This window comes from Copadichromis virginalis, linkage group LG18 (assembly GCF_057382275.1).
Source record: "Copadichromis virginalis isolate Kocher_CV1m ecotype Utaka linkage group LG18, C_Virginalis_male_GT1.1, whole genome shotgun sequence".
Taxonomy (NCBI): domain Eukaryota; kingdom Metazoa; phylum Chordata; class Actinopteri; order Cichliformes; family Cichlidae; genus Copadichromis; species Copadichromis virginalis.
The window spans coordinates 24,376,881-24,404,728 of NC_140635.1; the positions used below are offsets into that span (position 1 = coordinate 24,376,881).

The following is a 27,848-nucleotide window of genomic DNA, read 5'->3' on the forward strand; positions in this document are numbered from 1 at the left end:
TGATGTGCGTGTGTGCATTTTTAAATATGTGAGCACGATTTATTTTAGACAGTTTAGACAGTCAGCTGCATAAACAAAGTCAGTGAGAGATTGGATTCTGAAGCTAATCTTTCTTGGATGAAGTAGTCGAGTATATGTGCAAATAAATTTTCGCACTGAAGCTAGTCGAGAAAGTTGATCTGTGATCTTTCTGTAATATTTCTAGTCATTTTTTTAGCTTTCAGGTTCAGGTTTCAGATTCAGTTTTACATTCTCTGTCATGCTTTGGTGCTGAGATATTTCTCAAATACAGTCTGATTATGCATTATCATTATGCATGATATTTATTTTTCAAGCATGCAGTCACTGTGCATGCGTTCGAAAACTTGCATATAAAAATAGATGTTATTCGTCTTTATTTCTGTTTGGAAACCACTCCATCAGTTATTATAATCAAAAGCAGAGAAAAGCAACAGCAACACACAACACAATAACTCAGCCTTACAGCAAAACTTTTTTATAGTTTGTCTGGAAATGGAGAGTTGCCGAAGGGATTTGTAGCCATGCTAACTCTGTTCATGTCTGTGCTGTGGTTCAGTCTGCTACTTTGACCTGAAATATGAATTCAATAATGAATGGATCAGCATAAAATGTATTGCAGATATCTATCTGTTCTCCCCGAGGATGAATCATTTACTATAGCGTCACCAGGATAGATTTCAGTTACAGGATTTAGGTTTACTAGTTTTGTTACTCATTCAGAACCATTTGCAAACTAATGCCATTTTCATAATCCTTAGCTCTTAAACTAAAACAAACTGCATCTTTGCATCTGCTACGTGGCATTGATATTTGTACAGAAATATACAGTCTGTAGGCAAGACGCAAGATTTTGCACCAGAAATTTTCAGATTTCTGTTTGTTGTCTGCTTGTAGTCTGAGCAGTATCGACCAATCAATTCAATAACAAGTCTAACAACATCATTTGAGCATGTTTTTTCCCCTTTAAATCTATCTGTAGTCAAACTGTAATCATTGACAAGAGTATAGAAAAGAGCCTTGATAGGACACAATGGAAGCCAAGAGGCAGTGGCCATTGCACCCAGAGGGTAAGTCATCTGGTGTCCCAAACTGTGCTTTTATAAGCTCCACATAGTCACAGCTCTAGGAAAATGCAGTATAATGCCATATAAGTGGAGACAGTCACCCACATAAACAGTGCTGATAATTGTAGAGGCATGCACTCACCTCTGCAGGCAGTCAGCCAACCAGCGGCTAAATGAAAGTGGCAATTCATTCTGCCTGTCTAGTCAAGTACCCGTGCAAATCCTGAATGCGAGATGATGAAACTAAAATACTGTCATTGTTAATAACACACGGGTGACTTGCCCGAATATTTCACTTAATGTACAGTAAAGGAAGGTTAAAAAAAAGAAGAAGAAAAGAGGCATGACGTGAGGAATGTCATGCTACCAAAATGTAGGTTTTGATGACTACATCCGAATAAAACATCTTGAATCATCACATCTGAAGGTGGTTTTAAAAAGTGAGGTCTAGTGGGTAGGAGCAGTTTCTGGGCTCTCCTCTCTGTCAGCATATCATGTTATAAAGCTAACATCCCTCGAGATTCTTAGTTGCTCCAACAAAGGTTTCGTCTACATTAGTTTATATGTAAGCTTAAGCAGAAATTTATTCTCCGTGTCCGTGTGTGTGGCCACTTGGCCTTAATGAGAAATCCTCCATCCACCTGTTATGTTTTCTCTTCGTATCTGAAATTAGCAGATATTTTTCTGCTCCATGCAAACCAATCTTTTCCTCCATCTTTAACCAAATCCTGCCCACCAGACTGATTCAACTAAAACAGTCTGGCCTTTTCTTGTCTGAATACCTTTGAAATTATATTTACCTCAAGTGCCCAGAAATAATAACCTTTAAAAGAAAGTGCAGTTTCATTTGAAAATATTTATTTTAGAAAACACCCACTGTGGCCTCATTATTTGTGAAAGAAGTTGTTCAGGGCCCCATGCAGCGCTGTTTGTACCATTATTGCTTTGGGCCATAAACTATACTTGTACTCCCCCATTTAACAGCATAAAACATGAAACTTTGTTTTTTTCTCATTTCTATAGCTGTTTACTGTGTTCGGCACTGTGCAGGACGGCAGGTTGTCCTAACATGCACTAAGAGAAAATGCCAGAGTCTTGTCACAGTATGCTAAGAACGTATTGATATTTTAATTAGACCTGTGACTTTTCTTGGAAGCATTGCAGTGCTCTTCGAGGTTGAAGCCATTCTTTGAATTCACTGGTGTATTGTTATTTTTAAGGCCTCTGTAAAAATTAGATTTCATTAGATGGCCTCTAACAGCTCCAAATTAAAGCAGCTTTTTTCTGTAACTGCCAGATGTGTAATAAGAAGCCACTTGATACAATATTGACTTAAAAGAAAATATTATTTCATTATTGTTTTTAAAGCTGGTTGTCGCTGCTAAAAAACACAAGTCATTTCATGTTTTTTGTTAGAAAGCTCCATTCTGTGTAACAGGAACACATACTGGCTTCTTCCCCTTGTCCAGTTCAGGGTCACTGTTGGGCCCAGCTGTCACATGGCGACAGGCAGCGTACATCCTGGACGGATCACCAGTGTGGCAGCTGGAATAACATACGGAGACATCCAACCATTCACACCTACAGTGGGGCAAAAAAGTATTTAGTCAGCCACCGATTGTGCAAGTTCCCCCACTTAAAATGATGACAGAGGTCAGTAATTTGCACCAGAGGTACACTTCAACTGTGAGAGACAGAATGTGAAAAAAAAATCCATGAATCCACATGGTAGGATTTGTAAAGAATTTATTCGTAAATCAGGGTGGAAAATAAGTATTTGGTCACCTCAAACATGGAAAATCTCTGGCTCTCACAGACCTGTAACGTCTTCTGTAAGAAGCTTTTCTGTCCCCCACTCGTTACCTGTATGAATGGCACCTGTTTGAACTCATCATCTGTATAAAAGACACCTGTCCACAGCCTCAAACAGTCAGACTCCAAACTCCGCCATGGCCAAGACCAAAGAGCTTTCGAAGGACACCAGGAAAAGTATTGTAGACCTGCACCAGACTGGGAAGAGTGAATCTACAATAGGCAAGCAGCTTGGTGTGAAAAAATCAACTGTGGGAGCAATCATCAGAAAATGGAAGACATACAAGACCACTGATAATCTCCCACGATCTGGGGCTCCACGCAAGATCTCATCCCGTGGGGTCAAAATGATCATGAGAACGGTGAGCAAAGATCCCAGAACCACACGGGGGGACCTGGTGAATGACCTGCAGAGAGCTGGGACCAAAGTAACAAAGGTCACCATCAGTAACACACTACAACGGCAGGGAATCAAATCCCGCAGTGCCAGACGTGTTCCGCTGCTGAAGCCAGTGCATGTCCAGGCCCGTCTGAAGTTTGCCAGAGAGCACATGGATGATACAGCAGAGGATTGGGAGAATGTCATGTGGTCAGATGAAACCAAAGTAGAACTTTTTGGTATAAACTCAACTCGTCGTGTTTGGAGGACGAAGAATACTGAGTTGCATCCCAAGAACACCATACCTACTGTGAAGCATGGGGGTGGAAACATCATGCTATGGGGCTGTTTTTCTGCCAAGGGGACAGGACGACTGATCCGTGTTAAGGACAGAATGAATGGGGCCATGTATCGTGAGATTTTGAGCCAAAACCTCCTTCCATCAGTGAGAACTTTGAAGATGAAACGAGGCTGGGTCTTCCAACATGACAATGATCCAAAACACACCGCCCGGGCAACAAAGGAGTGGCTCCATAAGAAGCATTTGAAAGTCCTGGAGTGGCCTAGCCAGTCTCCAGACCTCAACCCCATAGAAAATCTGTGGCGGGAGTTGAAAGTCCCTGTTGCTCGGCGACAGCCCCAAAACATCGCTGCTCTCGAGAAGATCTGCATGGAGGAATGGGCCAAAATACCAGCTACTGTGTGTGCAAACCTGGTAAAGACCTATAGTAAACGTTTGACCTCTGTTATTGCCAACAAAGGTTATGTTACAAAGTATTGAGTTGTATTTTTGTTATTGACCAAATACTTATTTTCCACCCTGATTTACGAATAAATTCGTTACAAATCCTACCATGTGAATTCATGGATTTTTTCTTCACATTCTGTCTCTCACAGTTGAAGTGTACCTCTGGTGCAAATTACTGACCTCTGTCATCATTTTAGGTGGGGGAACTTGCACAATCGGTGGCTGACTAAATACTTTTTTGCCCCACTGTACATCCAGTTTAGGATCACCTGTTAAGCAGACCTGCATGTCTTTGAACTGTGCACGTGAAGAGAACCCAGTCAGCATGTAAACGCCCCACAGAAAGGCTAAAGCGAGAGAACAGGCTCTGTCTTTATAAGTTCTCACGATCGAGAATGTTTGTGAAGGTTGATAAAAGTTGTGTGACGCGCGACTCTTTCTACAGCTGTGTTTGTCACTCACCGTGTGCCTTTAATGAACAGCTCATTAGACGGAAACCTCATTAGCGGTCTGACGACAGGGAGCAAATGATCCGGGGAAAAGAAGAGGAATTTGATGCGTCTCATTTATTGGAGGTAGAAAGGCAGGGAGCATTCAAGGATGCGCTTTTGGGTTTGGAGTAAACATCATCATGTTCATAACAGCAGCCCTATAAACATAATCCCCCATGGCAATACGCTCCATAATAATACTAATAATAATAAAAAAAACCCAAAAAAGATGTGTAATTGCTTCAGTAATGTATTTTTAAAGCTGCCCCTTTTTCATTTCTGTTTTAATCGGGCCTGTTGTCGTGTTTCAGTGCGTACTAAGAGGACATATAATTTACTGGCAGCATAGCGATATGACAGTTTTTCTCTGTGCTTTACAGATCTGTGACAAGGAATGGCACTATTATGTAATCAACGTGGAATTTCCTGCAGTGACTCTTTTTGTGGATGGCGTGACTTACGAACCCTACCTAGTGACAGATGACTGGCCGATCCACGCCTCGAAGATCGATACGCAGCTGACCGTGGGCGCCTGCTGGCAAGGTCAGTGTGTGTGTGTGTTTACCATACATAAGCATAGAAAAACAGCCATTTTTAATGCTTTATTTAAAAGCACCAGGGTTAATTAATTGTTTCAAGGCTGCATACATCCCTTTAATGAGATAAATAAAAAAAGGAAATGATATGTTGTCCTGATTTTGTAAAGCAGGAAATTGAAAGCAGGTCTTGCGTATTCTGATACAATGTAATACTCAACATGTGACATAATTGCACTGTGCAGGAACACTATTGAAAGCAATACATTTCACAGTGTGTGTATTGCAGGCCACTGAAATGCATAATGAAATGCATTATGCTCCAAGAAACCGAATAGTCTGTGCGAAAACTGCAGGTGCAGCAGTCAAAAACACGTTTTCTTTTAATGCGCGGTTGTTACCAGCCTGAAAAATGCTGACAACATATCATAAGCATAAAGAAACCGCATCAATAAAAAGGCAGAGCAGCCCAGAGATGTTTAAAATTACATTTGAATCACAAAGGGAGATAGTGAGAAAGAAGGCGAAAATAAATAAAGAGACTAACATTTACATCCCCGGCCTGCGAGCTGTTTCCTGTGGCACAAGCCAAGCGGGTATCAAACAGGAAATTCTGCGCCGTCGTTTCCAGCGACAGGGAACGGGAGCGTGCAGAGATCGCGTTGGACTGAATAAAAGCTACCCTGCTGTCATGTTTATTACTTGAATAATTACAAAAATAAAGTGCTTCATATGAGAAAGAGACAGTAGTGATCCTTTTCTTGCTGCCTGCCTAAATCACATTCACAACCCTTGCCAGCATCATCCAACGCTTCAATCCTGATGGCATTTTGGTTGCTGCTTAAATTTCGTTTCATCCTGTGCCTGATTGCAATTTTCTTTCTGTCGTCATCATTTTCTTCCTTGCTTCATACAGCCCTCTCTTGCCGCCTCTTTCCATGAATCTCTGATTGTGAGAGAAAGCCCTGAAGGAAGGATTAGCTAGAGTGAATGGAGGACAACTTTGCCAGCTATTACATCCCAATGAAGCCGCTTTAAGCTTCACTAAGCCGCAACTGATAACTTTGCAGGCCATTAGCGAGCAAGATTGCCTTTCAGAGTCTCTCATTTCTCCATCCTCCCTTTCACCACAATCAACAACATAATGATGAGACATGTGGAATAAAAAGGCATTTAGACTGTACTTTTCACTGCCCCGAGAGCAAAAAGAAGATGCGTGTTGTTTTCTTTACAAGGTTAACCCCAGAGAACGGTTTGGCTGTTGTTGGGTCTAAACAGTTTTCTGTGGCATTAATTTGTCGTTGAGCTTGAACGGCAAATGTGAGTTCGCCGTCCCATTTCATTTAATCTGCGACACGGCCGTGGGTGTGGACTTTTTTAAGCAGCCCTCACAGTATTCAGAAATTTTAGCAAATAAGAAGCTTTAAAAAGAGCGTGGGGTGATTTTATGTGGGAAATGAAAGGCATCAATCAAAAGAAAGCAGCATAATGTACTCCTTTTGAAATCCTTTGAGAAGGCAGCAAAGAAACATGTATTCTTGGACTGGAGGTAATCCACCAGACCTTTCTCGTTTTGACTCGTCATAATAGGAAACGCGCAGTTGTAACTAATAACATTAATTATGGCTCTGCTCTTTCAAGGTGTCGCAGTAATGGCAGCGAAGCAGCGGGAGCAAAACAAGAGTGAATGAAACGCGTGCGGCTACTGGTGTGATTAGTGTGTGTGCCTTTCAAGAGAAAGTTGAGTAGGACAACAGAGTCAAACAAGATCCAGTTTTTTGAAATATTCAAACATTTTCTAATGTTGATACGCATGCATTGACCTAGAGCGCGCTAATGAGTCAGTTTGCCCAAATAAAATGCAAGAGAATCACAAAGAAAACAAGAATGGGACATGAGACAGGAATGAAACATATTTGCTTAAAAGCATCAGTCCAAGGGCAAATGTGTAATTTAATGCAGAGTATGTCTTTGAAATCTGGAGATCTCTCCTGAGGATTTTTAAGCAAATGTTTTCTGAATGATCTTCCAAAATGTCACAACTCATGTATCCAAGGTCTGCTAGCTATAGTATCTGGCATTGTACTCTTCAGTGTCTACTCTTCTCTGTTTTATTTCGTTTTGATTGATTGTGCAAATCTATGTAAAATAGATGCACGTTTGGATGTCATTTTGCAGGAAAACATGTCTTGGCGATGAAAAACCTTTACACAGGTAGAAAGAAAGGGAGATGATAGACAGGCAAATTAGGCCTTCTCTGCTCCCACTTACACCTACCTGTGTTCCAAAATGCACAATCCTCACCATCTCTGCTCTGAGTGTATGGGTTTAAGAAATGTACTATAAGAACAACAAGAGTCCACCTATGTATGGAAAATAAACTTAGATTGCTTTTTGTATGTGAAGGAACACTGTGTCACTGTAGACACAGATTGTGATATATCTACTAAGTGTCACAAAACTATAAAAACATAGCAAAAGAAGAAGTGGCAGGCCTAAAAAACTGTCTAAAAGAGATGACCAGTATCTGGAAGTCATATCCCTGAGAAATAGGGGGACGGGCAATCCAATAAAAGACCTGACACAGTACCTGTGAGATATATCTGGCCCTTCAGCTCATCTGTCTGCTGCTCACTGAAGCCTCATCAGAAATGGTCTCAGTGGAAGAGTGGCTGTCAAGAAGCTGTACTTAAGGAAAGGAAATGGTGAAAAGGCTGAAGTATGCCGGATTACACAAGAACTGGACAGAAAATCAGTGGAAACAGGTCTTATGGAGTGAATGAATCCAAATTTGTCATTTTTGGCTCAAAAATGTGAGTCTGAGTGCCTACAGCTATCTGTAAAACATGGTGGAAGCTCTGTTGTGGTTTGTGGCCAATTCAGCCAATGGTGCTGAGAAAAGTATCATCAAATTTTGATCCATCTTGAAGCTGTCTGATTATTAACAACTTCTTTCACACCGTCAATGCGGTAAAAGTATACCTTAACAGACATAGCAACAGGTCTTACAGAGCGATTAAGCCAAAGCGAAATTTTTCCAATAAATTGTCAGAAGAGAGCTACAACAATAAGTCTGTGAAGCACGATGGAGGCTCTGTCATGGTTTGGGGCTTCATTTCAGCCAGCAGTGTTGGAGATCTTATCAAAATTGATAAAAACACAGCAAATTACGGCCAGATTTTGATCCACCGTTTGGAAAGCATCTGATTGGCAAAAGTTGAATTTTTCACTATGACGATGCCCAATGATCCCATACTCTGCCAGTACAGTAAAAGCATAGTTGGATAGAAAAACATACAATGGATTATTATCAGTCATACATTGGCCTCCCTAGAGCTCAAATCTCAACATTATTGAAGCAGAGTGCAATCAGCCAACATCCAAAGCTCTGTTTTTTCTCTGATATACTGTATCCACATGTTTGTTTGCAAATCGCTCCACATGTTGTCCATTTTCCATTTGCAGAATGTAAAGAAATGAGAGGTGGATCAAGATTTTTGCATGTAGTTTTTGTATTTTTTCATGTGAAACATTAGTGTAGAATTGTGATAACTGGGGAATAATTTTAAGTGTTTTTTCATCTATGTCATCTATAAAAAATTGAACACTAATGATTCAGCCTGTTTGTTTTTGGACTAAAGTCTGAGGTAGCACAGCACACAGACATATAAGACATCCAGATCAATCAAAGGTTTATTGATTTGGTTGTCGTTAGGTTAATTGAAACAAAATCTATAAGTTTAAGCATGTCTGCTTTCATTTAACTTATTCAACTAACCTTCTACCTTCAAAGATAAAGTCAGAACATCGTGTCATACAGACCTCCTCTTACACATACCAACAATACATTTTCTGTTACAATATGTGATGCAGGAACTGCTGCTGAGCATTCTCTCTCAGCTCCACATGTATACACCCTTGTATGATTCACACTGACTGAGCTGAGGGAGTAGATGCCTGCAGCCCTGTGCAGGCCATCTAGTTCTGAATATCATCTGCAGTGTCTGTCTACAATTCCCCCGAGCGCCTCTGTACAGAATAGCTCTGTCCCAGGAGAACCTCCTAGCTCTGCTAAATGAGTGAGCAACTTTAAATAACAAAACTGCTGAGTCAGTATTCTGCAATGCTAAAAAGTTATATTCAGTTGGAAACGAAAAGTGGGGGAAGCACTGAATAAGAAGCACCAGTAGAGGACCACTTCATACATACACTGTTTTTGTCTGGGTTAATAAACAAGTTAAGTCATTTTCCCAGATAAAATAAAATCAATATGTTTCAGTAAAAATAATAATGATCAAATTCTAGAACTGGAAATTCAATTATTCAATTCAATTAAAGACTGTGTAAATATTTCATTGCTACTGTGACATACTTGTTTGTGACACTCGGTTTATTATGAACTACAAATAGAGCGACATCCACCATTTTTGCATTACTCTAAGAGGAGCTGTCACCTTTTACGAGAATTTTCAAACACGTAAGCCATAACTGGCCTGAAAGACTCAGGCAGGAAGTAATTTACCTTAAGGGGGGGGTTAGACCTGTATGGAAATTACACCTGTCATAAGAAGTGGTAAAATTGTACCACGGGGCAGAGCTGACAGGAAAATCTGCTACGCTCTCCATATGAAAAAAGTGCACTCTTAAGAAGATGTCAGGGCTTGACAGACCTTCACAGCCTGTACTGCTGTGATACCTTTTACACAGAGGACTGTGCCAAGGTGTTGGCTTCCACTTACTGGTTTTATTTAGCTTATATGAATGGTTAGTTTGTATTTCCCACCGGCTGTGGCAGTTGCAGAACATTTTAGGTCAAACTCACACTACCATCTGTCAAAGTCATAAATCCAATGTGACAAGCTGTCAAAATCAGCTGTTCTGTTGCATCCTGCGATGTTTCCTTGAATACTGCAGACTATATTCTGTAGGTCATGATGTCAGCTTTTCTTGCTTATCTAGAGTGTACAGCACTTAATGTATGTGTACATTTCACATCCCTAACCTAAAAATTTGTACCTAAACCTATTTAAACACCTATTTAAAGAGCAATGTTACTTTCAAAGTAATCAAAGTACTTTTTTTCATGCTGGCGCTGATGTAATTTTTTTTCATGTTTTTCTTTTAATCTAAAAGTTTGAGAGAAATAGCTCTCCATGGTTTCTGTATATTTCCTTAGAAAAGCACACACATTTTCAGTATTTTAGCCCCTTTTTCACTTAGCTTTCTTCTCCATATTGTTACGTCTGTACTTTCCTCTTCTTTTCTCTTCTTTCTCCTCTCATACATCATATATCTTCTCTCTTCCCCACTAGGTGGTGAGGTAGCAACCCCAAGGTTCACTCAGTATTTCCGTGGTAGCCTGTCGGGTCTGACGATCCGACCGGGTCGCATCGAAACCCAGAAGGTTATCTCCTGTTTGCAGGCTTGCAAAGAAGGTCTTGATATTAACTCCCTTGAAAGCCTCGCTAAGGACATAAAGGTGCGTGGAAAAAATGGATTCATTCAACTTATTTCTCCGCAGTAACAGCCAACTGCATTTGCATTGGTCTAAAAGGAAGAAGGAAAGCACCATAACTTATTTATGTGCCGCTTTTAAGTTAAAGCGCTTTCATTTCCATCTCTGGAATATAATGGAGTTGAATTTAAGACGTCCACATCTACATGCTTTTTCATAAAACCTCCACTCATCATCTTATTGATTTACTTTTGAATCTGAATGAGAACAAGTCGTTTGTTGGTTTTTCCCAGTTTCATTTTAACCCGGCCCAGTCTGTGCTGGTGGTGGAAGGAGAAGATGTGGACAGCATCAACACGGCCATGACCAAGGTCTCCTACATCAATTCTCGCCAGTTCCCCACACCAGGCCTCCGACGGCTGCATATCACCACTACAGTACAGTGAGTGCACATTTACTCTGACAGTGCGTTTTTATCTCAGCTATTTAAGAGACGAAACACACGCCATGGCTTTTAAACATCCAGCTTTCGTGCACCTGTTCATAACTGAGGAGCTCAGCTTTGGAGCAGCTCTGCTGGAAGTACTGTGAGTTAACATCTTGCTCAGGGGTGCATTGACTTTGAGAGACTGGTACTCGCTGTGCAAGCACGCACACATCTTGTGGAAATCTCGTGGGACCAGATTTATTCATGGAGGAGGAATACTCAGGATGTTTTGTGCACAAACATTTACTGGAGACATAAAACAGCCTGTCATAACATAAAGCATTAAATCTTGTCCTGAGATGTCTTCATGTATAGTGATTTGGTCATTAGCTTAGCTTCCTGCAGTGGAAATCACACCTCTGTAGTTTTCAGTACACAGGCTATATAATTATTAGCTAGATAACATACTGGAGTATGTCACCCCACATTAGCCTAATGAGCTTATCCCAGCTGCAATGGGGAAAAGGAAAATATTCATGCAAGCACTGAAGGAACAAGCAAACTCATCACTAAAAGGCATGAGCTGACCAGCATGTTCGAACCTAAAACCTTTCTACCCAAAAGCAAACCACAGCATCAACACGCCGCCCGCCCCCCTGCAACTGTTAAAATTAGATAGCCGTCCTTACATTCAGTGTGTAATGGAGCGATTTAGGGACCTGTTTGATGTGCAGAACAGCTGCACATTTAATGCTTCTGCGTTTTGTTTTCTTTTTTAATTTCTGCCTGTTTCTTTAGACATTAAGATTTAAACTCTTTCTGACATTTTAATGTTTGTGAAAATCCCCAGAAATCTAACGTAAAATGTTTAAAGAAGGTGGTCAGCATAAGATGGGTAGTGGTCACAGGCAATGCAAACAGCTACAAACAGAAACAGTGGTGAGCAAAGCAGCTGCCAGAGCCGAGCTCTCAGTGAGATGGCGTAGGGTGGATCATTAGTGTAAAAACTATTAAACCAATAAGCAGGCCAGCTGTCCCTGGTGATTGCAAAGACCATATTGCTAGAGTCTATTTTGTTATGTTTTCCCTCTTCTCTCTCCCTCTCTCTTCTTGTGCTTCTATCTCTGCCTTTGATTTGATTTGACTTGATTAAATTGACTTTGTTCACTAGTAGCAGCAGCACTTCAGGATGATGATGCCAGTCACTCAACCTGCCGCTCTTTCAAGTACTTGTCCAGAAATCTCCTGCATGTTATTATTTCCCAGTACTGCAAACAGACAAACGTGTTCATGAATTTGGATTCATATTCGGTTGGCTTTTGGTGAGCTGATATTTTCTATATTTTCACCACTAGACCGAAACCTTACATTATATATTAAATGTAGTTGATGGAATAGACAAGTAGTAGGCTGATTATTTATTTTCCCGTGCATAGACCAAGACAGATGATGTGTACCTGTATGATATATATATAGTGTGCATGCACCGCCAACTGTTAACTGTTAACAAACTAAAAAAGATACAACTGAGGGTTTTGTTAAACAAATTCACAGAGAATTCACTTTCTCTTTCCCTTTGAGACGAAACATTCAAATAATCTTTTTTTATCTTGTGCGATAATGAATAGTGAATTATGTCTTTTTTTAAGATTTCAGTGGTAATTGTAAGTGGCACCCATGTTTGAATTACTACTTTGAGACTAACTCATTCCTGCGTTTCTTATCAGATCATTATTACATCCCAGTACTGATATGGATTTCCTCTACGGGGCTCATGTCTGACCCGATCTGCCTCAAAGCACTAAGCTGTAGCACATTGAATGCAACATGCTTGATTGCATATATAGATATTGCTTACTGTCCCAGAGAGAGAGACTTGTGTCTAGCTTGAGTGCTTGGTACATGTTCACGTGTCTTACGTCTTGTCTCCACAGCCATGCAGCACCTGTTCGTTTGTTGAGCAGCAAACGCAGGCGGGTCAAATCAGCTTCGTGCTGGTCGATAAAGTGAGGCGAGCTCCAGGAGCAACAATAGAGGCTGTCTGACTCTGACAACACTTCACTGCGCTCCTCGAGATAACGGCAGATAGATCCGCCTTTGCACTCAGCAGATATGTTGAATCCGCAGTCCGTGAATAGGGAAAAAAACAACAATATGTAGTCACATAACACATACAGTGTTCAGAAAATTCTTTAAGACGTTGTGTTGTTTTAAAGCCGCGGGTGTTTGCTCCATGTCACAAGCCCTGTCTGGCAGCATAAGTAGCTTATCAACCTTTTCTTGGGCCATATCCATCTTTAAAATATTGCCTGTACAACAGGTACAAAAACACCTGATATGTGTAGTTAAATTAAAAATGATGTTGGACAGGGGTGTAAAGTTCTGAGATTTCTGGCACCCTTTTGTTAGCATCCACGAGTTGGACTGTGTCCATCTTGGAGGCTGCTTCTTGAAGGGTGGCAACCTTGTCACGCTGACAGTGTACACACAAACAGACTGAAATAGTACTCAGCGGTTGTACCCACTGCTGTGGGAACTACCACACTGCTGTGTAGTAGTTCCCACAGCAGTGTTGTTTCCAGGACACACACACGGACAAATTTCAAAGTGATGCACTAGAGGCCATGTGGTCAAGGCAGGTAACAAGCCAAGATTGATCTGAGACCTCAAAAGCTAACATCCCCTTTTGTGGATTTCATTTCTTTATACGTACGTGGGATGTTTTTATGTGCAGGTGAGAGTTCATTGTTGCTCGCTTTCATAATCACACCGATTCAACTTAAGTCCAGTTGAAACTGGGTTTTTCTATAGTGATATAATCTACTTACAACACAATAAAACCGACATAAAAATGAAATTCACATCCTTTCATAGAATTTTTGTCCAGAATAGAAAAGATTTTCTCGTGATAAAGCGATGGAAATGATTTTTAACAGGAAAAACTGAAAGAAAATCTTTTGAATTAATATGCACTGTACATGTTTTCATAAAGCAGCTGGCCTGTTTGATGAGTGGGTAAAACAAACTCAATGGAGAATTTGGTATTCTTGCCAGTTTTTCTTTTTTGTTGCCAGCCTGTTCTGGCAATCCAACAAACCTCAGAAGTGGTAATTAATTATGATGCCTTAGTAGAAATTGATTGCACAAACAAACCACCTCAGCGGCCACTTAAAGCCCCTGAAAACGTATTTTCTAAACCAGTTTTTCGCTAAGAGGGATTGAATATGCATAAATTTCTAAGTTTGAACTGTTAGTTTTTTTTCTTCATACTGGTGTGAAATGGGCAGGCACTATTAGCACTGCAGAAATCTTCTTACAGCCCCAAAATTATTATTATTGAAATTAAAATAATCTTAAAAAGCTCTAAATACATTAGCATTTAAAAAGAGGTTTTATTGCATGCAATCCTACGCAAAAGTCTAGAGCCAACCCTTTATTTCTTTATATTTCGCTAGGAAGATGGGCATGACAATGAAAAGTGCAGTGATCCAAACATACATGGGAATAAAGCATGTAGTAGTTCTTAAGCTCTTCTTTGGATGTTGGTTGCATTCGGTTTAGATGATTCTTCCTGTTTCCTCCCTTATGAATGGCTTCTTCCACTGAGACCATTTCTAGCTTTTTTTGGTGTGTGTGCCACTTCTTTTGTTTCCACTTGACACACTGCACCCCACGCCAAGATATGTCAAGCACTTGGCTAACAGCTCTTTGGAAATCACTTCATTGGTACAAAAAATACGATTTTATTTCAGACTGTGTTGACATTTTTTGTAGAGTCGACTAAACAAATGGCAACAAAATATGTGTTTGTGTCAGGCTGCTAGTAACAAAGTGCCCAAAGATGCAATTTAAAATGTTTCTTTACTAAGTTGTCTATTACAACACTGGGTCATCCCTTGAGTTTGGTACCTTTGTATAAGGACTGAAAATGAGTGAAAAAGCAGCCAATGTCCAAAGAAAAACTTTGAAAAACCTTTGGAAAGCCTTAAAGTTTGAAGTAAAATATAAAGAAATGAGGGGTGCCTTGAAACTTCTTCACAGTAACATCAGAAGTGAAATGTTGTAGGGGTAAATTTGAAGGAAGAGTACATGAAGAGTATTTTCAAGGATGATGAGATTGAAGCTGGAAATTGAAGGAGTGATATTGAACGCTATCAGTGTGTGTGTGCCCTCAGAAATGTATTTCAGATACATTTTTTCTTATCTAGCCCTAAAAGTTTAGGCCTTTAAAACATATTTTCTCAACATCATGAACACAAAAACAATATTTTCAACCAAACCTAGCACTGTTTATGGTTTAAGATTTTTATTTTTGCTATTTTACTGTTAGCCTGCTGTGCTTATAGGTTTGCAGTGTGTGAGGTTCAGTTGGAATAAAGAAATGTCCCTGTCGCTCCCTGAGCCTTTAATTCAGAGCTGCGGTACTTAAATTATACAAAAGCAAATACGCCGCAGTGAAATCAAGAGACGTAAGCAGTGAGGCAGCAACACAGGTGCTGTCCTACCCTGTAACCTTTTCTTCTCCTCTTCTGTGTGTGTGTGTGTGTGTGTGTGTGTGTGTGTGTGTGTGTGTGTGTGTGTGTGTGTGTGTGTGTGTGTGTGTGTGTGTGTGTCAGGTGTTTCGGAGAGGACACATGTCTCTCCATCCCAGACATCAAGGCAGTAGTTATGGTGCTGCCGCCCAGTGAACCGAGAATCACCATTGCTGGATCTAATCGACTCGTCAGGCCTGCCAGCGACCTCCGGGGCCCGCTGGGTGTGGCACCTTTCAAAGAGCTTCACATCACAAGCACAGTAATGAAGGGAGATGGCTTCGGTGGACGTGAGTGGGCTGTTATAGATGCTCTCAGCTTATATGTGCATCTTAATGATGCTTTAGTTAATTTACAATCATCTTTTGCTTTTCTTTCTGTTGAGGTGTTTTATATTCGACCATATATGTGTTGGATATTTGACATCTTATCATTTCAAACACTTTCACACTTGTGCGATTTTGTGTGCGTGCATGCAGCCCGCAGGCCAGGAGTGATGGAGGTAATGCACAATCTGGACTACTGTGATGTTCTGGTAATTGGAGAAGAACTGAATCCAGACAGAGAAAGTCTAGAGATTCAACACAGTGCTCTGCTGGGAAAACACCTTGATGCCACCAACTCCACCTCTGGAATATCAATTTATGGTAGGCTGTGTGACCTTCTGCAGTCTCATCTTAGGGAAAAATCTGGAAAATGGCGTGCCCTTTAATCAGCAGTCAGACGATCATACATTAAGAAAGATGTAAAGGTCCCTGAGACATGTCCCTGTCGTTTAATTACAGGCTTATTTATGTCGCCAATATGCAGTTCTGCTTCATGACATGTGTTGGATATTAGTAAGGCATAAATCTTTTTCTGTGTTACAAGGTGTGGACTCCATGGCTCACTATGAGCAGGCACTGAGGCAAGTGCGCTACAGGAACTGGCGACCAGCCAATCTGAGTGAGAGGAGGTTCAGACTCACCTGTTCGGAGCTCAACGGTCGCTACACCAGCAACGAGTTCAATTTGGAGGTGAGTTTGATATATATACATTCTTATCTACCAAGTGTCTCTGTCTTATTTTTATGGTTTATTTGTTTTATCTTTCAATGTTACCCTGTTTCGTCTTCTATTTGTTCTGCATAGGTCAGTGTTCTTCACCACTCGGCACCTGTGGAGCACGCCAATCACATGGCTGTCCAGCCCCAGTACATGAGACCCGTCCATCACCCACTCATGATGCACTCGCTCAACTCTCACATGTCAGGTAAGACACAAATAGAGTCCAGTTCATTTATAAAGCGCTGGTCCTTAACAACGGTCGCCTGTGGGTGAGTGTTTCTCAGGAGGTAGAGCAGGTCGTGTACTAATTGAAAGGTTGGTGGTTTGATTAAAGTAGTGAACACTCATTTGCTGCTGATGTGTTCACTGGAGTGAGAATGTGTGCCGATGTGAGATAGATAGAAAGCACTTAGATATAGAAAAATACTTGTGTGAATGAGACATGCTGTCTTTTATCCTGTCCTGGAAGAAAGGATAAAAGCTGAGCAGTAGTTGGTCACTGTGGAAAGGAAGAACTCGCTTTAAACAAGAGATGTTTTCCAACCAGGGAATAAGGTTCCCCCGTGAGGTACTTCTGCGTGAGCTGGGGGGGAGGACATGGACACAATAGCTAAACTAATCTGAAAACAACTGATTGAAAGCTTTGATCAGGAAGGTAGCTTAATGTAAAAACTAACAGTTGGAATATAGCTAAAAGTATAAAAACCAAGTGTTTGATAAATGTACGCAAGCTAGCTAACTGTGTTGTTTAACAAAGAAGATACATAAGATAGATAACATAACAGTAAATAAACAGTTGAATAGCAAAATTGTACATTCAGTCACTACTGTGGCCCCACTGCAATTTCTAATTTATGATTCTAATGAGCATTTAGTTTACTTGTACTCTGTTACTCCGATGTAAAGCATTTTCATTCGTTTTTTACAGGATCGTTAGAGAACTTAAGGGAAACGATGAGTATCATAGGAAACCACTGTTATTATTATTATTGTGTGTGTGTGTGTGTGTGTGTGTGTGTGTGTGTGTGTGTGTGTGTGTGTGTGTGTGTGTGTGTATGCATAATTACTTTAATCACTGTTTTTTACAGGATCGGCACCTCCTGCAGCCACAGTTGTTATCGTGGTTTGTATCGCAGCACTGGTAGTGATCGTGGTTATTGGAGTCTACAGGATCCACGCCACACATCAGGAAGGGTCGAGAGAGGACGAAGATGAGGTCAAAGATGCTGAGGAAGAGTGGGACAACTCTGCGCTCACCATCACTGTCAACCCCATGGAGGTAACTCTGAAAGATGTGGTTTAGCATTTAATGCCATTATCAGGGTATTTTCTTTAGAAGAAGGACAGAGTGGAAGACTGAAGATAATGTCCACAGTACTTGTTAACAGTATGAACGTACCTGCAGTTGTGTCGTTTATACGCTGATTTTTGTTTGTTGTTCTCTAGAACATAGGAGGACCTCAGGCTCTGGGTGATGAGGTAAGGCAAGAAGAACATGAGGAGGAGGAAGAAGAGGAGGAGGAAGAGCTGGTGGGAGGAGTGACAAGTGTTGAGTCGGAGAACAGCGATGAAGAGGAAGATGATGATGAAGGGAGAGAAGCTGCTAAAGAGAGAAAGCAGAAGGGGAAACTCGGATGGGACAGTTCCTCCATAACATACTGATCACGAACATGTAAACATTAACACATATGTGCACAAACACACGCTCATGCACATTCTCATCAGACACACACATAAAAATACACAGCACACACGTATCAACCAGACATTCCTTCATGCTCTGTAAAGGTATACACACACACACACTCTGATGAAATAATTTACAATCTGTTGCTGGAAAATACTCTTCGAATCTTCCCATGTTGTCATTTTTAATGTAACATCTCCCCCTGCTGGACGCAGTCAAACATGGCGTATGACTGAATGGAAATCGTTGTCTGTGTGTGCATCATTATTCACGTCACAACCAGTAAAGCAGAGAAAAATATGTCAAACAAGCACAGTCGAGTCATTTATTATGTGGGCACATTATAAATTCAGTCCCAAACTCTGAGCCACGAGCCAGATCTTAAATGATGTGACACTGATACGAAACACAAGCTTAAAATTGACTTTTATCCCAGTGTTCAGTATGTGTATCGTATCCTCCGTTACTTTTAAATCTTTTATCCATCAAACTGATTGTTTTTATCAATTTAACAGCAAGGTCTATCCATCTACGCATCAGCTAGTTCATGTATCTGTAACATCTTTACGTAGAATTCCCATGGCCCTGATAGTAGGTATGACATAGCTGTGCTCTCTCTGTGTTTCCTCTCTTCTCAACCACAACACGTTTATGTCCTTAAAGTCTGTGGTTCTGTGGCCTGGACACTAAAGAGAAACATTCCACATTTGTCCTGATTTACTGCATGTACAGAACAAAGTAGAAATATCAATTTTTAAACGGAATCTTTCATCTTTGAGTTCCTTGGATTATCTTGAAGCTAAAACAGTCACTTTTCCATTAGCTTAGAAGCTGATTGTTTGCATCTGTGTGTGTGTGTGCCAGATCTATCCGTGCTGTGGCCCAAATGTTTACTGTTTAGGAGTAGCTAACTTTGGTTTTTACTCAGCACATGCAGTGATACAGAAATGTTGCAGTTTGCCACTATGACCCCATGTTTCCTTTGGTTTTATCCATAGTAAAGGGAGTCCTCTATGCAATTATGGACCTACCATAAAGGATCGGTGCACAGAAACAGGGGTACTCCAGATATAAGAGACAGATATAGAATTGATGCAGAACAGGCTATAATATCCTGACTTTAGTGCCTAGTATTGATCATTTTCCAGAAACAATATACATTGCACTTCCCATCTATCAGTCAGTAGCATCTCATCTTAGACCTGCCGGTTTCACAAACACCTAACTTGTCACGAGTTTATCTAGTTAGACTTGTCTCAGAGTCAGGCCGCTGTGATGTCTAATGTTGTGTACAGCGTCCTTGAGCAAATAAAATAGCTTTTGATGCCAACAATTTATAATGAGTTATATACTGTAGGATCTCGCCTTTAGCAAAACCAACAAAGTAGGATTTTCTTTCCTATTTTGTTCAGTTGCAACAGGCGCGTCTGTGAAACTGGCTGCAGAAGTCCACATCTGCAGCTTGTAACACAGGCTTTCATGTCAAAGCAAAGGACACCCACAGATATCAGCGTGCTGTTTTTATCCCTCATGTAAAGGAAAGTACATTCATTGTGCAAAGTTGTCGGAGCGCCCGTTTGAAGTCGTGCGTAGATGTTGACAGAAACGGTGGTAAATTTAGGAGAAAAGAAGCAGCGCTTATACAGTATATCCACATTCCTGCACAACTTCACCACAGCTACAAGAAGAAGTGGATACTTCACTTACAGTCATTCCTCTTTGTACCGGCGTCATTACTGATTAACACTCACTCTGACAAAATTTAATTCCAGTTTGTTTAAAAGCTAAAAGAAACCGTGACATTCCCATCTCTGCTCACAGGAAAGCACCGGTCACACGTTCGTGTGTGGACAGTATCTATGACGACCTCTCTCACTGAGCTCTCTGATACTATGTGTCCTGCTCACCTGTCCCTCCTTCTGTTGGCCTGTGGTTGTGATGTCATCATTGTGAAATAACTGCCTTGTTTCCTTTTTCCCTCCCTCTTTGTCATAATATGCTTCTGAAGATTAAAGATTAAAAAAAGGTTCTTTTACATATAATAACAAACCCTGTAAAAATGTTCAAGACACTTATTTTATATATCAGTTTCTTTTTCTTTTTGTAAACTCTGTGGTTGGGATTTCTCTCTCTTTAGTGGTCATCCCACTGCTTCCTGTATATTGACCAATAAAGACTTGTTTTAGACTCTACAAAGCTCTCCTTCCTGTCTCTACGCTATACACCTGACCTGATGTGCACTGTGTGTGCACTGTGTGTGCATGCGTGTGCGCGTGTGTGTGTGTCGAGCAGCTTATAAATTGAATAATTAATGAGCTATCATTGTAGGTGTTGGCCAGCTGCATGAATGCATCATGCTGGAGCTGGCTGCCTGTGTGTTTCATTTGTTTTCATTACAGGCTTACACAGACAGAGGCAGGTGGGGTTCACATGGAATCACTGTGTTTATTCAAATTGCCTCTGAGCCAAAAGGAAGGAAGATGCTCTGTGTAATAGATTTTCAATCTGCAAAATGGTTCGTGCACGAGGTGAGCAGTTTGAAAACCCAGAAACAAGAGTTTTTAAAAGGTCCCAAAATAAATTGGGGGGAACTTTGAATTTTCAATCACTTACCTGCATCTTCTGTTTTTTGGAGGGGGGACAATCCTGAAATGATCCTTGTCTTCATCCCTTAAAATAGTCACTGGACTGTTTTTCATATAATTGCCCAGAACATATTGTATGTGCATAGCAGGTTATTATTAGCAAGGATTATTTCTGCATATTCAGTCGTTTTAGGACCCCACGTGCCAAAACAGCTGGGTCATACTGTGCCACAAGGTGCAGCACTCAGCTGACGCTACAACAATTTGTCAGCCTCTCTCTGTTTCTGTCAGCGGGTGCAGGTGTAATTGCAAAGACTAACCTTTATTTCCTTCATCATCATGGTGTATCCTCTATCAGACTCGTATTAGTCAAACCATTTCCTGATTCCTTTCTGTTGTTTTTCATGTTTCTGCCTTAAGCACTCTAGTTTCACCAAAGGATTGAAGCTTTTTATTGTCTAACCTTTGAGCTATTTGCCCGTTTTTGTTTAAATTTGGAGTTTCAGGTTTCACAGTTTCTATTTTCATATGCGTAGTAAAGGCACAGGCACAGTTAACAGCACACTATGATGGGACCGACTGTTTCTTCTTCACTGAACTCTTCACTCTGTGTGTTTGTATTTAATCATTACATCTAACGGGGGTCATTTGTCATTTGTTAGTTGAGGTTTTCTCTCATATTGTTGTAAGGTCTTTATCTTACACTATAAAGCACCTTGAGGTGACTGTTGTTGCGATTTGCTGCTATATAAATGAAATTGAATGTATGTTCTTATAACTTTTTGGAGATTTAATCAAATATGTCATATATATCAATATCAACATGTCACAAAAGTGGTGGCACCATTATTGGGAAAACGCTTTTTCCTTTGGTCACTAGAGGGCGCTACAGCAACAAAAACAAAAGCGCCTTGCCCTAAACAGCTCGGCTTCACAGCTGCTTGTTTGATCAATTTCTTAGATTAAAATGTTTATTTGTTTTTTGTTTTGTTCTTACTTTTTCATAAAAAAAGATAAATATTAATCTAAACTCGTGTAATATTCATTTTTATTGAATTAGAAAAAGCTAAATGTTGTGGTAAAGATTCTCACTGATTGGGATAGTGTGCATTCAGTGATGCAATATTGTGCAACTGGGACATATTGAAAACACAACAGTTGTGAACAGGGGTGTCACTAGGTTTTAAGGACAGGGGGGGCTTAGCCCCCAAGAGATGCACACGACATGAACGAACGTAGTGAATGAGCACAAAATTTCACAAACAGAAAACAAAGACTGAGAAATTGTTTTCCTACTTTTTTGGACAGATTAAACATCCTAGGCCACCAATAGATCTATTGTTTTATTTCAGTCTGCTTTATAATACAGTACAACAAAAAAACAGAGGAAATGTGTTTGCTGCATCAATAACAAGAAAAAAACTGAAAATAAAAAAGTACATTTTTCTGGCTGCAATCACCAGTTACTTGGTGGGTGGAAGCATCAAAGAATGACGTCTGTTTTTAAGAGTGGCAAATCGGTCAATCACTCTGTTGTGACTCAGATGCTGAAGCGTGTCTTTTTCAATAGACATGACTGCAAGACTGTGAAGTCTTTTCTGACCCATTGTTTGACGCAGCCAGGAGTGCAGCCGACGCAGTGCACTAAAGGACCGTTCGCACGAGCAGCTGCTGACAGGCACTGTTAGGGCAACTTGGATGGTTGCCTTCAGAGAGGGAAACATGTCTGAATCAAGGAGGTTGTGCATAGACAACATATCTTTGGGTGGACATCCAGCCTCTGTTTTCTGGGTAAGAAAGTTTCTGGCCACCAGAACCTCCTCTTTTTTCAGGTCAAGTCTGTAGTGCTTTGCAAGTTCATTCAAGTGTGGTTCACTCAAGAAGTTCTCAGATTTAGGACTGCATGCCTGGACGCCTTTTAGCAGCCCTGCATCTACACTGCAAAATCTTTGATCAAGCTCGCCAACCATCCGATCCACACAAGGGAAAAGTAACTCTCTTTTCAATGTGTCTGAGTTGTTCAATTCAGTGCGTGAACCCACAGTTGCCTCCAGGACAAAATCCTCCATTTTCCTCTGTTTGTGCCTTGTCTTGGCACCTGGTTCAGGGATACTGTGGGTGTTACACAGGGCCTTGGTTTTCTCATACAACTCTGTAGCAAATGCATCTGAGTGTTTGCCCTTAAGTGTGTCACACACAGCTTGTTTGCAGATAAAAGCTTCTGCCAGGTCTAAAGTCTCTTTCTGCAGGAATTTGTGGAGTCCTTCGGTTACAGACAGAATCGACTGAAACATCAGTAGTGCATAGACTGCTGAGAACTTGTAGAGCTTTGCTCTGAGACCAACAGCTATGGGGGATCCAATTGCAGATAGGCACTCCAAAATGGCAGGCAATGTCTCAAGAACTGCACTGATTGATCGCAACTGACATGCCCAGCGAGTGTTTGAAAGTTGCACAAGCTCAGTTTTTGTCAATCCAAGCTTTGCCTGAGTCTCCATGAACTTATGATGATTGACTAGGGAGGTGCTGAAGAAAGAATACACACACTCCAACAAGCTGAAAAGCTCCACAGCCTCTGGGACAGCCTTGCAAGTATTGCACAAAACCAGGTTGAGTTGATGAGCATAAAGTATCAATAAAGTATTCTGATTCTGATAACAATGCACATAGATAGCCTCAGGATGGAGCCTTCTAAAATGTGCTTGTACACCTCCAGTGGAGCCACTCATAACGGCTGCACCATCATATGTTTGTGCTACACACTTAAGCTCTGCAAGACCATAGTTTTGGATCTGCTGCTGAATCTCATTTGCAATGGACTGGGCATCAAATGATTTTATCTCTGCAAGTGCAAGGAAACGCTCCTTCACTGCCCCCTCTGACACGTACCTGACACAAACAGCTAACTGCTCTGCCTTTTTATCCCTTGCCTCATCCACCATGATGGAATAGACTTTAGACTTTGTCATTTCAGATACAATGACACTAGTAACTTCCTGGGCACAACAGTCAATCATGTCATTCTGGGATGTTGGTGAGATATACTGTGCATTTGATGGGGGATTATGTTTTTGAAGAAAAGGATCAAACTCATTCAAAAGCTCCATGCACGCAAGAAAATTCCCTCTGTTTGGGCTGTCTTCACCTTCATCATGACCACGAAAAGGGAGTCCCTGTCTCCCTAACATAGAGGTGACTGCAACAATTCGTCTGAGATACTCTCTTCTTTCGACTATCTCACTCACATTTGCAGTTGCTATCATCTGTGCAACGTTTCCCTGTTTGCTAGTTCCCTGGTAGCTTTTCCATGTAACAACACTTGAACTTGCCTGTTGACCTTTTTCTCCCTCAGCCACTCCTTCTGCCTCACCCTTCAAGATACATTAAAACATACTGAATTGTAATGTAAATTGCTAATATCATGACTTCTGCTCCCGCTCCACAGTAATTTGTTGCTCCCAAATATTTTGAAGTTACAAACATTATATTTTGAGCACGCATGTGACTAAAATGGTTGCAATTTAAAGCCCTGAAAAATATTACTAAATTACTTGAATTGAAGTAATATTAAAATAGAACCCTCAAAAATATGTGAGTCAGGCTAATTTGACTTATATACATATCTCTCTCTTTGCTCTCTCCACTTTCTAACCTTGACTCTCCTAAATAAAAGCTCAAGTTAAACAGGTCTTATATGTTGTACCGTGACTGAAATGTTTCATATTTCATATCCATATTGAGTCCCATAAAATTCTAATCAGACTGTCTCCATCACAAATGACTCCATCCTTTGACTCACCTCTCCAGCAGACGTCTCTCCCCTCTGCGCTCCTCTGCCCTGACTCCTACAGGTTAATGGGGATGGAGTGATTATTATTATTTCCACTGATGATAACCATACCTGAATGAGCTCAGCTGGATTTTTCAGAGCTAAAACGAGTGACAGAAATTAACATTATGCTAACAATTTAACTTAGTGCGCTAGCCAGGTTTTTATTTACAAAATGGGGAGCACCTGGTTCATTATTTACATGGGACTCTCTGCTGTTAGCTGGAGCTAACTAATTGTTACTACCAGCCAGTGATGAAGACTTACTTTCTTGAAAAACTTGCGTATATCCATGATTTCTTGCCGTTTGCCACATGCACGCTAGTGTTTCTGCAGGTGTATACGAGCGGAGTGTAAAGTAGCAGTGAAAACGAGGACTGGATTTTCAGTCATGTGGATGTCCCCTGTGAACAACTGGAAGGGATTGGATAACGAAGCACTGACGCTACCTTAACAATGGAAAGCGAAAGGGACCAACCGAGTTATGATCATATTTGTGTGAATAGCGACAGGTTTATATTATTATTTCTTTAAACTCATATTCCTGCATCTTTATATTGAATTTGTCTGCAAGTTCTGTAAAAAAAAAAATCGAATAAGTTAAAAAAAATAAATAAATAAAATAAAAAAAACCCCACCAAATTATTTAGGGGGGCTTAAGAATATTTTAGGGAGGCTTCAGCACCCCTAAAATAGGCCTAACGACGCCACTGGTTGTGAATCACTGTGCGTGTCCAGAGCGAGGGAGACTGCTGCTGCTGCCCTGGGGTGTGCAACATGTTCAGAGACACAGCTCTGAACATGATGTAATGATTGTGCCACAGGACAACAGCTGTTTGGAGAACAAGAGCAGGTTTATGCTGTATATAAAAATATAGATGTAGCTGCTCAGTGTAAGGTAACACTGATCCGATCATCTTGGTTACCTTTTATAGTCGCTTTGTCTTATCCAGGAGTTGGGAATCAGTCATACAGCTCATGTAACATCTACTTATATCTGACTTCAGCTGGCTAAATCCGCAAAGAGCACTAAATGTCAGCGCAGCAGCAGGTCAGCTGATCACAGTCTGTACACAAAGAAAAGAAATCGACTGAAGCGCCCAATGCAACATTTTTACTTGTTTTTTTCTTTATTCTCGCCCCCTGCCAAATCTCACATTAATACAAATACATACTAAATACATGCAAACCGATCTTACAAGGTTCAGCTCACAACTGTGAGGCATTACTGCCCCCTGCTGGTGGAAGGCCTAACTCACCTTCCAATGACTGCACGTTGAGAGATCACTGCGAAAACTCCACAAAAAACAGAAAACTGTTACATGCACGGTTGTTGGCTGATGAAGAGGAACACATACCAATATGAATTTATGCGCTGTTAAACAGGTTGTAAGTTTAATCTTATCTTGCAATATTTTAAAATGAAACAAACAGCCACTTGTCAGCTTTCCTGCAGAAAGCCAAACTGTACATGTAACTAAACTTCACACTTGGTTTTTGCTGTAACGATGTTTCTTGGCAGTAAATCTTATATTGTTGGAAAGCCAGTTTATTTCCCCTTAAATGATGCCACATTTGTAAGACAAATGCATTTGTGAGTTGAGCAGCAGAGTTGAGTGTGTGGGCTGTGTCCATGAAAAACTTGCCAAATCTTCTCTGCCAATGCCAAACAGCTTATTCTGCTGCTGACTCTTCTTCGGTGTCGTTTAATGGATTGGGTGATTGAAGTCTGAAGAAACAAGAAACATATTGGCAATTTTAAAAATGGATTCATTTAGCAAAAAGGGGCCTGAGTAGCATATGGACAAACATACACCACCACAGCAGCCTGCCACAGTCTACTCATGCTGGTGACCAACTTGGTCACACACTGCTGTGGGATGACATCCCATTCTTCAAGAGTTTGGCACAAACAGCACGCCCAGACTGATCACACAAGTTTTCAACAGGGTTGAGGTCAGGACTGCAGGCAGTAGGTAGTCTGGGATAAACATGGAGGTCAAAGTTTGGTTGTCCATGGCAACGAGATATGGGATTGCCTCTGGTTGCAGACATCTCTCTGCATTGAGATTACTTCCCATGATTAAAAGCCTTTTTTTCCAGCGAGGGAGATGCTGCCCCACACCGTCACACTTCCTCCACCTAAGGTGTTAACCTATTAGTGCATAATCAGGATAGCTTTCTCTGCGTCTTCTCCACCTTTTAACCTTTTCATCCAACTATTGTAGGCAGAATCTGGACTCCTTACTGAATATAACATTGGCTGTGTGAAGTTTGTTCCAGAGCTGCTTCGTAGAGAGCCGTCAGTCATATTGTCCCACAAACCTTAACTGCAAATCAGTGGCAGACTGCCCATTCGGTCTTCTTAGGACGGCCACTCTGCAGCCCGTCTCTGACATCATCCATTATATGGAACTCATTCTTCAATCTGGAGATGGTACTTGGGCTCACTCCAAATAACACTGCTCGAAGTTGGCCTATTTTACAGGCTCTATCCAGATCAGTCAAACGTGGCATGCTTAGAGGAGACAACAACTGACTGCTGTAGCAGGGTCCATGCTCACAGACGCTGACTAAAAGGTGCTAATCAGACGCCTGATAGTCAGCCCCGGGTGGGAACCAGAAGCTCAAAACAAGGTTCAGCAGCAAAATAGGCTGTTTGGCAGAGAAGATTTGGCAAGTTTTTCATGGGTGCAACCTGCATACTCAACTCTGCTGCTCAACAAATGTGGGACCATTTAAGTGAAATAAACAGGCTTTGGAACAGAATATGATTTATTGCAAAGAAGCATTGCTACAACAAAGAAATAATCGCACAAACACAAATTTCCTTACTTTTCGTGTTAGGCTCACACATGCCAACACGTGTGTTGGCATGTGTGAGCCTAAACTAAAGCATATTTAACTTTTGTCATTGGCGCTTTGATGTCTCATAAGCATCCTAAAATGACTCTTAATTTGAAGTTTGCAAGAAGTGTTCAGAAGCCTCAGCGTGTGGTCAGTCAGTGGTGATCCCACAGAGCTTTTCATTGACCGGCACTCATTAAAGTGGATCTATTAAACACTAAGATCTTGTGCATATAAAGAGTTGCAGCTTTGTTCTGGCTTGATGTTCACAGTATTGCTGACTGTTCACTTCTGTACACACTGGATCCCTGAGGATGAAGAAATGCAATTGACTAATTAGTAGCTTAATGTGCCTTCTTAACTGAAGAGCACCGCATGTTCAATAACAC

General features: G+C 40.9%; 1 protein-coding gene across 1 annotated transcript in view; it reads left to right on the forward strand.

Moving 5' to 3' along the window:
* The window catches only part of clstn2a (calsyntenin 2a), a 158,948-nt gene extending 138,554 nt beyond the window's left edge, over positions 1 to 20,394 (forward strand). The window contains exons 10-18 of the mRNA XM_085438434.1: positions 4,896 to 5,058; positions 10,364 to 10,530; positions 10,800 to 10,948; positions 15,550 to 15,755; positions 15,945 to 16,112; positions 16,336 to 16,481; positions 16,596 to 16,716; positions 17,600 to 17,790; positions 17,958 to 20,394. Of these exons, the coding sequence (XP_085294560.1) occupies positions 4,896 to 5,058; positions 10,364 to 10,530; positions 10,800 to 10,948; positions 15,550 to 15,755; positions 15,945 to 16,112; positions 16,336 to 16,481; positions 16,596 to 16,716; positions 17,600 to 17,790; positions 17,958 to 18,173 (1,527 nt within the window). The 3' untranslated portion in view covers positions 18,174 to 20,394. The remainder of the gene's footprint in view (positions 1 to 4,895; positions 5,059 to 10,363; positions 10,531 to 10,799; positions 10,949 to 15,549; positions 15,756 to 15,944; positions 16,113 to 16,335; positions 16,482 to 16,595; positions 16,717 to 17,599; positions 17,791 to 17,957) is intronic.
* The last annotated feature ends 7,454 nt before the right edge of the window (positions 20,395 to 27,848 follow it).